This window comes from Triticum aestivum, chromosome 7A (assembly GCF_018294505.1).
Source record: "Triticum aestivum cultivar Chinese Spring chromosome 7A, IWGSC CS RefSeq v2.1, whole genome shotgun sequence".
NCBI lineage: Eukaryota > Viridiplantae > Streptophyta > Magnoliopsida > Poales > Poaceae > Triticum > Triticum aestivum.
Window position 1 is genome coordinate 675,365,577 of NC_057812.1, and position 14,133 is coordinate 675,379,709.

Consider the following 14,133-nt stretch of genomic DNA (forward strand, 5'->3'; position numbering starts at 1 on the left):
GCTATTTCCCCGATGTGCAATAGAGTTCTGCACGTTAACAACATAAAGTTCTGTATGCAGTGACATGGATCATGGGGTAAGTCTAAAGCTGCTTCGCAGCGCACTTGGCGCAAGTCAAGACGATATCATGTAATGAAAAATTCCAACTGTTTTTTTGAAAACATGCCAAATGTCATTCCTGAATACTTGCCTAATAAAAGTGACTCGTGCGGTGATGCTTGTTATTTCAATTTCAGGAAAGTAATAATAGAGCAAATCCGACTCGGTGAGATGTACACTACTATCGGTGAACGCCATTTCAAGTCTTCAAACTGAAGACGTTCATTGTATCGTCGCAATGCTATGGGTGATACTTCGTTTTTGTCACCAGCCCCAACGCCCCCCTTGCAAATCTGCTGGTTTCAGACTAATTAGGCCCGTATTATTTTTGTAATAATAATTATCAACTCAGTGATATTATCTTGCTAGGGCTTTTTGTACCCCATTGGGAAGGATTATTTTGCACTTCATTGCTCCACATGTTTGTGTAAAGATGTAATCCCACTCCTTGATTAATCTGGTTCTAGAGATAGTGCCACTATTCCCTGCTCACACAGCTACGCTACCAACTCCTGTTCACTCCTGTTTCCTCTCCATTCACCTTCTGTTCCCTCCTGTTTCCTCTCCATCCAGCTACCAACTCCCACCCTCGCTTGTTCATGTCCAGCATCATTCCCACATCGGTTCTTGACAATGACAACCTTCTGGTAGAAATCCTTACTAGGCTATCATGCACTCGTTCACTTATTCGCAGCTCAGCTGTTAATCCCCAATGGATGTCTGTATCTAGATCTCAGTCTTTCCTTCAGGCATATTCTCGTCGCAATCGCCCGGCAGTGCTCGGATTCTTGGCAGAGTTCGAGCGTGGTTATAGTCTCCATTTTCGTGTTGTGGATGCATTAGCTTTTCAAGGTGAGTCGACTAGAGCTCTGCTTCGTTCCCGTATAGATGATTATTCCCTATCACAGAAACGCATACTAGCATCTGAATCTGGTGAGCTGCTAGTAAGTATTATCAACCCTCCCTTCGTTTCCTCTGAAACGGGCGAGACTGTCGTCGATGGCTACTACACCTTGTTCCCTAGCTCGTTTCCACCAGTATACTACTTGGTTGCGTCTCGTATCCCTCGAGTCCCTCGCATGCATGGCCAGCACAGCCCAAACTTTTACGGCCAATTTGGCATTCTGCCAGCAGCCGGCCAGATCGGGTTCTCTTTCTTTGTCAAGGACGCAGCCGGCCCTTTTCTGAAAACATACGATGGTATTAAATTCAGGTCTAAATCTGATTTCCACGTATATGTATGTGTTTTCAGAGGTGGTGTTTGGTCAAGATTTGTGTCGGCTCCTTTTGAATATCGTTCTCCTTGCATCTTTCACTTAGATCCTTACTCCGTTTTAGCCGGGAGCTCATTATACATGATGTATGTCGTGGGCATGATCATCTGTTTCGACATTCCTAGCTCTACGTTCACTGTTGTCCATCTACCAATATCAGCCAGATCCTGTTTTGACTACAGTGTTTCCCTAAACGAGTCTGGCATCTTGTCTCTTGTTAACTGTTCACATGGCTTGCTCAATACGTGGCTGCTTCAACTAGTACACGGCCGCTTGCAGTGGAGCTGTTGCTCAAGATTAGATTTAGTAAAGGCATTTTCTAGCAGGGGTGGACCTACCATATGGCAGTCTGCATTTGGCATGGAGTACGGGGAGGTTGGCCCTGGTGATTTCTACTCCGTTCAGATCAGATCAGCCAGCAAGAACTCATCAGTTGTTCTGCTAACCTTCGCATTCGACCATGGCATGTTTGTCGTGGACACTGTTAACGACACTGTTAATGAGGTTCACTGGTTGCCCGAGGATGGAGACATGAGGCAAGCATTCCCCTTGACGGAGCGTTGGCCACCGACTTTCCGTGACTGAAGACTCCGCCACTGTTTGTTCAACAACTATCATGGTCCAACCATTATGTTGTGTATGTAATGGGATCCTTGTGTCCATGATACTATTGTATTGCATTTGTAATGAACTCGTTGTGTCCATGAGACTATGATTTTGCATTCCCCCCTGCTTGTAACAGATGAACAATTGAGGAACCATAATCTATGTATCGGTTTTTCACTTCGCCTCATATATAATTTAGGTTGTTTTATATTTCGTGAATGTGGATCGTAATGGCTTCCTGCTATCTAAAGTCATCCTTCTCGAACTACATGAGTAATAGTTGTGTCGAACAGAAGATCATGTTTTGACGAACTTCCTTCGTTTTGGTCAAAACAAGCACCGGTCGTGGGCGTGTAAAGTACTATAGCCGGCCGAAGTTGAGATACATGTGCATTGATATCATTTGCTAGAGTCTTTCATCTTGATTACTATAACCGGGCCGGGGTTAAAATATATGTGCATTGCCATCTTGATTACTAAAACCGGGCCGGCGTGTAAAGTACTATAGCCCGGGCCGAGGTTATGATACACGCGCATTGATATCAACTTCTTCACCTCGATTCACATATGAGAGCTATTCATCTATGAGTAGTGAACTATATATTGGAGCCTTGTAACATTAACGGATCACACGAGCACTAGTCATCGTGCATTTCCCTGATCACACACTAAAGTACTTCATCCCGAATTGCATGAGCACCAGTCACCGGTTACTAAAGTACTATTTTCGGGCCTAATACCGGGCCGGAGTTAAAATACATGTGCATTGCCATCAATTGCCAAAGTCCTTCGGTTGGGTTAAAACATGCACCGGTCATGGGCGTGTAAAGTACTATAGCCGGCCGAATCTGACATACATGTGCATTGTTATCATTTGCTAAAAGCTTTCATTTGAACAACCCGAACACCGCGCATGAGTGTGTTTCCTTGGATCGCATGATAAAGTTCTTCACCTCGAATCACACGAGCACTAGTCATCGATGGGTAAAGTACTATTTCCGAGAGCTTAGTAAAAGTATCGTGCATTTCTTGAATCACATGCTGAGTGATTGGTTACTTTAGTATTATTTTCTGGCCTTGTAACATTAATGGGGCGGGAAACAAAACATGCCGCAACACCGACTGAATCATGCATATCATTAAAATATCATTAGTACTAGCCACATTACCACCACGAGTATGCTTTGGTGACACCGACATCTACTGCTAAAGTCCTTCACTCAGAACGACATGAGCACCGGTCACGCGGGTGTAAAGTACTATAACCGGCCCGAAGTCAACATACATGTGCATTGATATCATTGGATAAAGTCCTTTGTTCCGAATAAAACGAGCACCGGTCATGCGTGTTTAAAGTAGTATAGTCGAGGGCGAAGTTAACATACATGTGCATCGGTATCAAGTACTAAAGTCCTTCATATTTAATAAAACGAGAACTGGTCCTGTGTGTGTAAAGTACTATAGGCCGGGCCGAGGTTATGATACACGCGCATTGATATCAACTTCTTCATCTCGATTCACACATGAGAGCTATTCATCTATGAGTAGAGAACTATATATTAGAGCCTTGTAACATTAACGGATCACACGAGCACTAGTCATCTAGCATTTCCCTGATCACACACTAAAGTACTTCATCCCGAATTGCATGAGCACCAGTCACCGGTTACTAAAGTACTATTTTCGGGCCTAATACCGGGCCGGAGTTAAAATACATGTGCATTGCCATCAATTGCCAAAGTCCTTCGTTTTGGTTAAAACAAGCACCGGTCATGGGCGTGTATAGTACTATAGCCGGCCGAATCTGACACACATGTGCATTGTTATCATTTGCTAAAGTCTTTCATTTTGAACAACCCGAACACCGCGCATGAGTGTGTTTCCTTGGATCGCATGATAAAGTTCTTCACTTCGAATCACACGAGCACTAGTCATCGATCGTTAAAGTACTATTGCCGAGAGCTTAGTACAAGTATCATGCATTTCTTGAATCACATGCTGAGTGACCGGTTACTTAAGTATTATTTTCTGGCCTTGTAACATTAATGGGGCGGGAAACAAAACATGCCGCAACACCGACTGAATCATGCATATCATTAAAATATCATTAGTACTAGCCACATTACCACCATGAGTATGCTTCGGTGACACCGACATCTACTGCTAAAGTCCTTCACTCAGAACGACATGAGCACCGGTCACGCGGGTGTAAAGTACTATAACCGGCCCGAAGTCAACATATATGTGCATTGATATCATTGGATAAAGTCCTTCGTTCCGAATAAAACGAGCACCGTTCATGCGTGTTTAAAGTAGTATAGTCGAGGGCGAAGTTAACATACATGTGCATCGGTATCAAGTACTAAAGTCCTTCATATTTAATGAAACGAGCACTGGTCCTGTGTGTGTAAGTACTATAGGCCGGGCCGAGGTTATGATACACGCGCATTGATATCAACTTCTTCATCTCGATTCACACATGAGAGCTATTCATCTATGAGTAGAGAACTATATATTAGAGCCTTGTAACATTAACTGATCACACGAGCACTAGTCATCTAGCATTTCCTTGATCACACACTAAAGTACTTCATCCCGAATTGCATGAGCACCAGTCACCGGTTACTAAAGTACTATTTTCGGGCCTAATACCGGGCCGGAGTTAAAATACATGTGCATTGCCATCAATTGCCAAAGTCCTTCGTTTTGGTTAAAACAAGCACCGGTCATGGGCGTGTATAGTACTATAGCCGGCCGAATCTGACACACATGTGCATTGTTATCATTTGCTAAAGTCTTTCATTTTGAACAACCCGAACACCGCGCATGAGTGTGTTTCCTTGGATCGCATGATAAAGTTCTTCACTTCGAATCACACGAGCACTAGTCATCGATCGTTAAAGTACTATTGCCAAGAGCTTAGTACAAGTATCGTGCATTTCTTGAATCACATGCTGAGTGACCGGTTACTTAAGTATTATTTTCTGGCCTTGTAACATTAATGGGGCGGGAAACAAAACATGCCGCAACACCGACTGAATCATGCATATCATTAAAATATCATTAGTACTAGCCACATTACCACCATGAGTATGCTTCGGTGACACCGACATCTACTGCTAAAGTCCTTCACTCAAAACGACATGAGCACCGGTCACGCGGGTGTAAAGTACTATAACCGGCCCGAAGTCAACATACATGTGCATTGATATCATTGGATAAAGTCCTTCGTTCCGAATAAAACGAGCACCGGTCATGCGTGTTTAAAGTAGTATAGTCGAGGGCGAAGTTAACATACATGTGCATCGGTATCAAGTACTAAAGTCCTTCATATTTAATAAAACGAGCACTGGTCCTGTGTGTGTAAAGTACTATAGGCCGGGCCGAGGTTATGATACACGCGCATTGATATCAACTTGTTCATCTCGATTCACACATGAGAGCTATTCATCTATGAGTAGAGAACTATATATTAGAGCCTTGTAACATTAACGGATCACACGAGCACTAGTCATCTAGCATTTCCTTGATCACACACTAAAGTACTTCATCCCGAATTGCATGAGCACCAGTCACCGGTTACTAAAGTACTATTTTCGGGCCTAATACCGGGCCGGAGTTAAAATACATGTGCATTGCCATCAATTGCCAAAGTCCTTCGTTTTGGTTAAAACAAGCACCGGTCATGGGCGTGTATAGTACTATAGCCGGCCGAATCTGACACACATGTGCATTGTTATCATTTGCTAAAGTCTTTCATTTTGAACAACCCGAACACCGCGCATGAGTGTGTTTCCTTGGATCGCATGATAAAGTTCTTCACTTCGAATCACACGAGCACTAGTCATCGATCATTAAAGTACTATTGCCGAGAGCTTAGTACAAGTATCGTGCATTTCTTGAATCACATGCTGAGTGACCGGTTACTTAAGTATTATTTTCTGGCCTTGTAACATTAATGGGGTGGGAAACAAAACATGCCGCAACACCGACTGAAGCATGCATATCATTAAAATATCATTAGTACTAGCCACATTACCTCCACGAGTATGCTTCGGTGACACCGACATCTACTGCTAAAGTCCTTCACTCAAAACGACATGAGCACCGGTCACACGGGTGTAAAGTACTATAACCGGCCCGAAGTCAACATACATGTGCATTGATATCATTGGATAAAGTCCTTCGTTCCGATCAAAACGAGCACCGGTCATGCGTGTTTAAAGTAATATAGTCGAGGGCGAAGTTAACATACATGTGCATCGGTATCAAGTACTAAAGTCCTTCATATTTAATGAAACGAGCACTGGTCCTGTGTGTGTAAAGTACTATAGGCCGGGCCGAGGTTATGATACACGCGCATTGATATCAACTTCTTCATCTCGATTCACACATGAGAGCTATTCATCTATGAGCAGAGAACTATATATTAGAGCCTTGTAACATTAACGGATCACACGAGCACTAGTCATCTAAAGTACTTCATCCCGAATTGCATGAGCACCAGTCACCGGTTACTAAAGTACTATTTTCGGGCCTAATACCGGGCCGGAGTTAAAATACATGTGCATTGCCATCAATTGCCAAAGTCCTTCGTTTTGGTTAAAACAAGCACCGGTCATGGGCATGTATAGTACTATAGCCGGCCGAATCTGACACACATGTGCATTGTTATCATTTGCTAAAGTCTTTCATTTTGAACAACCCGAACATCGCGCATGAGTGTGTTTCCTTGGATCGCATGATAAAGTTCTTCACTTCGAATCACACGAGCACTAGTCATCGATCGTTAAAGTACTATTGCCGAGAGCTTAGTACAAGTATCGTGCATTTCTTGAATCACATGCTGAGTGACCGGTTACTTAAGTATTATTTTCTGGCCTTGTAACATTAATGGGGCGGGAAACAAAGCATGCCGCAACACTGACTGAATCATGCATATCATTAAAATATCATTAGTACTAGCCACATTACCACCATGAGTATGCTTCGGTGACACCGACATCTACTGCTAAAGTCCTTCACTCAGAACGACATGAGCACCGGTCACGCGGGTGTAAAGTACTATAACCGGCCCGAATTCAACATACATGTGCATTGATATCATTGGATAAAGTCCTTCGTTCCGATTAAAACGAGCACCGGTCATGCGTGTTTAAAGTAGTATAGTCGAGGGCGAAGTTAACATACATGTGCATCGGTATCAAGTACTAAAGTCCTTCATATTTAATGAAACGAGCACTGGTCCTGTGTGTGTAAAGTACTATAGGCCGGGCCGAGGTTCACACATGAGAGCTATTCATCTATGAGTAGAGAACTATGTATTAGAGCCTTGTAACATTAATGGATCACACGAGCACTAGTCATCTAAAGTACTTCATCCCAAATTGCATGAGCACCAGTCACCGATTACTAAAGTACTATTTTCGAGCCTAATACCGGGCCGGAGTTAAAATACATGCGCATTGCCATCAATTGCCAAAGTCCTTCGTTTCGGTTAAAACAAGCACCGGTCATGGGCGTGTAAAGTACTATAGCCGGCCGAATCTGTCATACATGTGCATTGATATCATTTGCTAAAATCTTTCACTTGAACAACCCGATCACCGCGTATGAGTGTGTTTCCTTGGATCGCATGGAAAAGTTCTTCACCTCGAATCACACGAGCGCTAGTCGTCGGTGGGTAAAGTACTATCACATGAGCATTGATATCATCTGATAAAGTCCTTCGTTTCGATTGAAACGAGCACCGGCCATGCGTGTGTAAAGTACTAGTGTATAGTGGGAAGTTAACATACGTGTGCATCGGTATCAAGTACTAAAGTCCTTCCTTTCTAATGAAACGAGCACTGGTCGTGTACGTGTAAAGTACTTCACTCATCGACATGGACTGCTAAAGTCCTTCACTCATAATGACATGAGCACCGGTCACGCGGGTGTAAAGTACTATAACCGGCCCGAAGTTATCATACATGTGCATTGACATCATTTGATGAAGTCCTTCATTTCGATTAAAACGAGCACTGGTCATGCATGTGTAAAGTACTATCGTCGAGGGCGAAGTTAACATACATGTGCATCGATATCAAATACTAAAGTCCTTATTTTTTAATGAAACAAGCACTGTAGTGTGTCTGTAAAGTACTATAACCGGGCCAAGGTTATGATACACGCGCATTGATATCAACTTCTTCAACTCGATTCACATGAGAGCTATTCATCTATGAGTAATGAACTATATATTGGAGCCTTCTAACATTAACAGATCACATGAGCACTAGTCATAGTGCATTTCCTTGACCACACACTAAAGTCCTTCATCCCGAATTGCATGAGCACCAGTGACCGGTTACTAAAGTATTATTTTCAGGTTATCCCAAAATGTTATATATTTATAATTATCCCAGCCTTCCAAAATGCACTTTTCTCTGAATCAAACCATAGTGAGGTTATCCCAAAATTCCCAAAAAATGACCCGGCCCTCACTGTTGTAAAGTTTGTTTACTCTTTTGGCCAGATTGTTGTAGTTTTTTAGCACAACATCTGCAGAAGAGCAAATCATCATACGTATGACCTGTGTGTTGTACCACATCCAACGCAAGGGCAAAAACTAGTGCCAACATTCCTATATCCTCCCCACCCCTCACCCCCTCCCGAACGAGATGCCACAGCCACAAAATCCCCTCCTCCTCCTCACCAAACCTAACCTTATCCGTGGCGTGCGTCTTCGCTGCTTGTGGTCTCCCAAATGGAATCCTCTTCCTCGTCATCTGGAGCACGCTCGTCCTCCCATGGTGGACCTCCTGGCTATTCTCCGAACCCTTCCCCAATTCCTTATCGTGAGCAGCCGCTAGCATACGAGCCATCTGAAGATTGCCCATGCCACAAGAAAGCGGCGAGATGGATCTCCTGGAGCAACGGAAATCCTGGTCGTAGGTATCTGACCTGCCAGAGATCTCGGGTAAGCATTCATTTGACAGTATTTCCTTCTCCATTCTTGCTGGATCTTTCTCGCATTCATATATTTGGCACACTTTCTTGGCGATGGATTGATGACCCTACTACGCCCTTTCTTCGCCAACTTTTGGTCGATCTGCGTGACGCGGTGAACAACCTCCGGAGGGAGAACACTCAGCTCAGAGGAGTAAATGCAGACCTGGAAATGGGGATTGAGGACCGAAGCACCCAGAATAATGCTTTGCGGGATGCATTGCGCAAGATGAAGGAACAGAATCAGGCTCTTGAAGAGAAGTTGGGGCAAACTGAAGGCCCGCTGAATGTGAAAAACAATGGTCATCAGAAGCGGATGCTTTTTAGTGTAGTTCTGATAGTGATGATTGTGTTTTTAGTTAGCAAGCTTGCTGCTTAGTATGATTAACTTAGAGATGCACTGCTTCTGCTGTTGTGCTCTGGATGTGCAATATATTTACTATTGTGCTCGTCGCTGCTGTTTCCCCTCGTCAAACTGAAGAATGTAATTTCTTTTAAACATGGTACGTATGTCACATGTTAGAAATCATGTAGCATAACATATTGGCAGGGCATCATAAATTTAACGATAGCAAACACAAGTTTCTTAGACAAAAGACAAGCCCCGTTTCAATTTCAGATGAACTTGTCCTTTCTCGCATCAGTACAAATGTTATCTTCTTACTTGCACATCATCTGAAGAAGTGCCAAGTTTTAATGTCTTGAAACTGAAAGATCACTACACGGCCGAATAAACCTAAATGTTCACCACAACATCATTTTTCATCTTCCTTAACAGCAAATGAGGTTATTTGCACAAAAAAATGCACGAGGCAAGAGTAAAAGTAAACCAGTTGCAAGTGCAATCAAATCATTGGAAGACGCCGAACATTCTTCCTGAGCAGTTATTCCTCTTGTGGCCTTCCAGGCCGCACTTTGTACACTTTGGAACTTTCCTTTTTTTCTTTGCTACCCCTCCAAATGAGGGGCATCCCGATGCTTTGTGACCCCTCCCTCTACAGATTGAGCAAAACTTTGTTCTTGGCTTGCTAACATTTTCATAACCTGGCTTTGCTCTTGCGTTTGTTGGCCTGCCTAGATCCCTCTTGCGTGATACAACATTCATTGAACCTGACAGACCATTTGCTCCTGGTGTCACAGGGACATCTTGGTCATGTGCTTGAGCAGTGGCTTGATCATTTAACCCTCGTCCATCGCTCTCCTGGTTGATATCATTTAGAACACTTATTGCGTCCAGCAACTGCTTCATTGCAGCTCCATAAGCTTCAGTGTTCTTGTCCCCCATTTGGACAATCTCGAGCGCCTTACTGTACAAGGAAGAGTGCCGATAAGTTGCGTCCTTCAGTGCAGAATTGCATGCTTTATATATCATCAGATGCACTGGCAGGTTCTCGCAGGCGTTCTTCGTCCATCTCTTCATGATGTGTACTTCTGGGATGTCCCTAACTCCGAGATGTAGCAGCACCTGTCGACGACAGAGAAAACGCTTGGTCAGATTAAATCTCCATATATGGATCCTATATTAATTTATGTAAATATGTCTCGTTGACATACATGCTCTGAGGATACGTGTCTGAATCTAGGTGTACCACTTTTGCTTAAAAAGGGGTGTTGCAAACTTGGAGCAGGCCAAAAAACTCAGTAACTGATAGAGAGTGTATTGTAAAAAACTGAGGTTTTAGAATTCAGGAACTATCGCAAGTAAGCTCCGTCAGATGAAGAAATCATGAGTATTGTGACATACATGCTATGAGGATACATGTCTGAATCTAGGTGTACTACTTTTGCTTAAAAAAGGATATTGCAAACTTGGAGCAGGCCAAAAAAACTCAGTAACTGATAGAGAGTGTATTGTAAAAAACTGAGGTTTTAGGATTCAGGAACTATCGCAAGTAAGCTCCATCAGAGTAAGATAGCATGAGTATTGTGACTTACCCGAATAGCATGACAGCACATCATGCCCATATGTGAGTAAAGACCACACTCACATAAATATCCTCCGGACCCCTCATGAAACAGAACATGATATTGTGTCCTGGACCATGCTTGCCTCCTCTCTGCATAGATGTGGTTAACAACGTAGACCACGCCTTGTTCTGTCTGCCAGGCCTCTTGTAACACAAATGACCCTGACAAGTAAATTGCGTGTTGGAACAGCTCATACATAGCTGCAGTGTAGACCTTGCTTGCATGGTATTCTAGAGGCACTCCCAGGTTGAAGACAACGCCACCCTGAAACCATCAGTTGCCAATGAGTTAACTATAACATATATGAATCCATGCAGTTTCGTGAACCAAATAACCATGCTATGTATGATGATTTGTCTATGGCTTACCACACGAGTCTTCTTCGCTTGAAAATCTTCCTCTGATTGTCTATCAAACAATAATTTTTGATACTGCCTTACAAAATTGTTCATGGACAATGCCGACTGCACATAATTCTTGAGCATATGGTTTGCACTGTCGGAACGCTGTGTGCTCGTCATCCTTGCGCAGAACACACCTGCAAAATATGGCTTTGCCCATTTTGTTCTAACTTCATATATTTGAGTGAGCCATGGGTGGTCTGCAAGTTGATATTTCTCAATCAAGCTGGCCCATGCGGTTTCAAACTCATCTACTGTGACCATATACTCGAGAAGTTTGTGAAACTCGTCTCTGAAATCACTGTTTTTTGAATAAACAGAACCTAGATGTTCCCTTGCTTTTTGCAATACATGCCATTTGCACCACCTGTGAGTTGTATCAGGCCACTGGGAATATATAGCCCTCTCCATTGCACGGGCTTGGTCTGTGATAAATGAAGAAATGACATTCATGGCGAGGGCAATGCAAAGAGAAATAGTAATTAAAGGAATTAATGTTACATTTTGTTGGTGCTTTTAAATTACCCGTGAGTATTGTTTTTGGATCCTTCCCTCCCATCAAAGATGCAAATTCCTTGAACACCCACTCAAAAGTCTCAGTTGTTTCATCGCGTAGCAACACTCCTCCAAGGATGATGCTCTGAAAGTGATTGTTGACACCAACAAAAAGACCAAACGGCATGTCGTACTGGTTTGTACGATATGTTGTGTCGAATGTTATTGCATCTCCAAAGATTTTGTACTGGTGTCGGCTCTTACCGTCTGTCCACATCAATGCCCTGATCTTGCTGCCTTCATCAACAAGCACACTGTCGACAAACTTTGGATCCTTCTCTTTCAATTCAGAGAAGAGTTGTATCGTCTTTCTGATGTCATCATCGCCCTGCTGCTGATTCATCCTCTTGCAGAGATAACACAGAGATCTCTTGTTAAAGGGCAAGTTTTCCATATCCCTAAGAAAGCTTGCAATCACACCGAAAGTCTTGCTTAATGATATATTGTTGTTCCTAAGGTGCATGACAATGTCTTTGGCATGGGCATCAATGTGCCTGTGAGATGGCCAGTGCAACTTCTCTCCACATGTTTGTGCCATACTGTGATTATGCTCATGCTTCACATCATGGATGAACCAACCATGGTCTGACGTGCGATGCAACCTCATAAGCGCAGGACATTGGCAGCATACTGAATGTGAATTTTCCCTGCGTGGTTTCCCCAGATAAAATGGTGGTAAACAAAAGCAATGAGACATAAATATGGACTTTTCAGCCAAAAAATCAAAAAATTGGATATATATCATACTGAATGCAATTGCAAATGTTAGCCGGCTGGATGATATAACTCACCACGCATCCGCAAACTATGTCCTGGACCGTCTTGCACTTTTCAATGTTTCTTCTGCATTGCCCATACTTGATGCCAAAACCAATCTCCCACGAGTATAGGTTGTAGAAGTCGTAAGCTTCGGCCAAAGAATCAAATTCCTGGCCGATCTCTGGCTTGACGACGAACTCTGACTTCTTATCAGCGTAATTTCTCATGGCCTTTTCCAAAGCACTTTTCCTTCCCGATAATGTGGCACGGCTGTCAGGAATTTTGCCAAGTCGGACCCTAAGTAAATCAGAGATGTAAGCCGCAGAAGCAAATGTAAACAAAATAGCGCAAGTATGATCAGAATATGCACATTCCAATGACTTGGATCATAAGTGTCTGATTTGCATTGCGGAAAACACAATGATGAATTCAGACAACTCGGAGATGACGGCCTCATGCGTACATGATAAGTATCAGTTGTTGAATCCAAGCATTCTGAAATATTTAACCGTGTATTATGATAAGTTTCGTCCTTCTTAAAAAGAACGTCCTGCTGTACATGCCCGTGCCCACCCCAATTTATTAAAAAAAGGACAGCAGAAACTGTCACTATAATTTACTGTGACCACATACCCAGATTCATGATTCTTTGACACATGGATGAGAAATTTGGGCAAGTGTACTGTTACTGTCATCCCACTAAACGTGCTACAACTAAAAACAGATTTGACAGCAAACAACTGAACACGCTACATCGAATCTTAAGGTATTCAGTCCTGACTTTTGACAATCTTGCCTACTTCTCCTCTTCAACTAAATTTAACATTCATCAATGCCAAAACTAAAAACTAGAAACTGAATATAGACCCGTGCTAGTACCTTTGAGTCCACGGAACTGGAATGGGATGCGATTCGGGCTGGGTCTCTTCTGCGTCGTCAATATCTGGGATGTTGGAGAAATATGGCATAGCCTCCTGATCTTCAGGAGTTCCTGAATCTGTGGCATCAGATTTCTCTCCATCTTGGCTTGAAGAAGGAGAATGATTCTGGAAATTAGGATGGATGCGCTCTTCGCCCTCCTCGTCCTCGTCCTCGACCTCCTCCTCCTCCTCCTCCTCCTCCTCCTCCTCCTCCTCCTCCTCCTCCTCTAGCAATCCCAGATCTGGGACGCCCTCTGTTGCGGTCGGCTGGGAACAAAATCTGCCGCAGGCAATGGCAAGATGAGGATTGCTGCCCTTTGGAGAAAATGCGCCGACGAAAAAGAGGATCCACAAGACGAGGAGATACCTGAAGAGGAGATCCGTGAATGACTCTGCACCGCGATTCATCGTTGAATCGTGAAGCAACCTAGGGATCCAGGCGCGTGGACGGGGAGGCCGTGGTTCGTCCGCTCGATGCAGCTGCATCTGCCTGCTTTGATTCAAATTTTGAATCGCGGATGGGGATGGTCGGGGGTGGGGGCTGGTCACGGGGTAGTGGAC

The 14,133-nt window shown here is 43.5% G+C and overlaps 2 protein-coding genes across 3 annotated transcripts; one reads left to right on the top strand and one right to left on the bottom strand.

Moving 5' to 3' along the window:
• Positions 1–2,166, top strand: LOC123149193 (uncharacterized). Its single transcript, XM_044568754.1, has 2 exons — positions 1–129; positions 237–2,166. The coding sequence occupies exon 2, from the start codon at positions 699–701 to the stop codon at positions 1,956–1,958; it is 1,260 nt and encodes a 419-aa protein (XP_044424689.1). The 5' UTR covers positions 1–129; positions 237–698; the 3' UTR covers positions 1,959–2,166.
• A 7,427-nt stretch (positions 2,167–9,593) lies between these two features.
• LOC123149191 (protein FAR1-RELATED SEQUENCE 7) lies at positions 9,594–14,114 on the bottom strand. Of its 2 annotated transcripts, none has more exons than XM_044568749.1 (7): positions 13,940–14,114; positions 13,532–13,852; positions 12,685–12,922; positions 11,864–12,554; positions 11,306–11,763; positions 10,905–11,201; positions 9,594–10,434 (listed from the first exon to the last, which is right to left on the bottom strand). In XM_044568749.1, exons 1-7 carry the CDS (start codon positions 14,056–14,058, stop codon positions 9,820–9,822), a joined length of 2,739 nt encoding a protein of 912 aa, XP_044424684.1. In that variant the 5' UTR covers positions 14,059–14,114; the 3' UTR covers positions 9,594–9,819. The 2 variants fall into 2 exon arrangements, with proteins under 2 accessions (XP_044424684.1, XP_044424683.1); XM_044568748.1 differs by having other exon boundaries at positions 12,685–12,949; positions 13,940–14,113.
• Between the last annotated feature and the right edge of the window lie 19 nt (positions 14,115–14,133).

Excerpts from the sequence above, each read along its gene's own strand:
- LOC123149191 (XM_044568748.1), bottom strand. The coding sequence starts at position 14,058 with ATGCAGCTGCATCGAGCGGACGAACCACGGCCTCCCCGTCCACGCGCC. Across the intron at positions 13,853-13,939 it reads TTCACGGATCTCCTCTTCAG|ATTTTGTTCCCAGCCGACCG; the intron begins GTATCTCCTCGT and ends TGCCTGCGGCAG. Across the intron at positions 12,950-13,531 it reads CCAGTTCCGTGGACTCAAAG|GGTCCGACTTGGCAAAATTC; the intron begins GTACTAGCACGG and ends TGATTTACTTAG.
- LOC123149193 (XM_044568754.1), top strand. The coding sequence starts at position 699 with ATGTCCAGCATCATTCCCACATCGGTTCTTGACAATGACAACCTTCTG.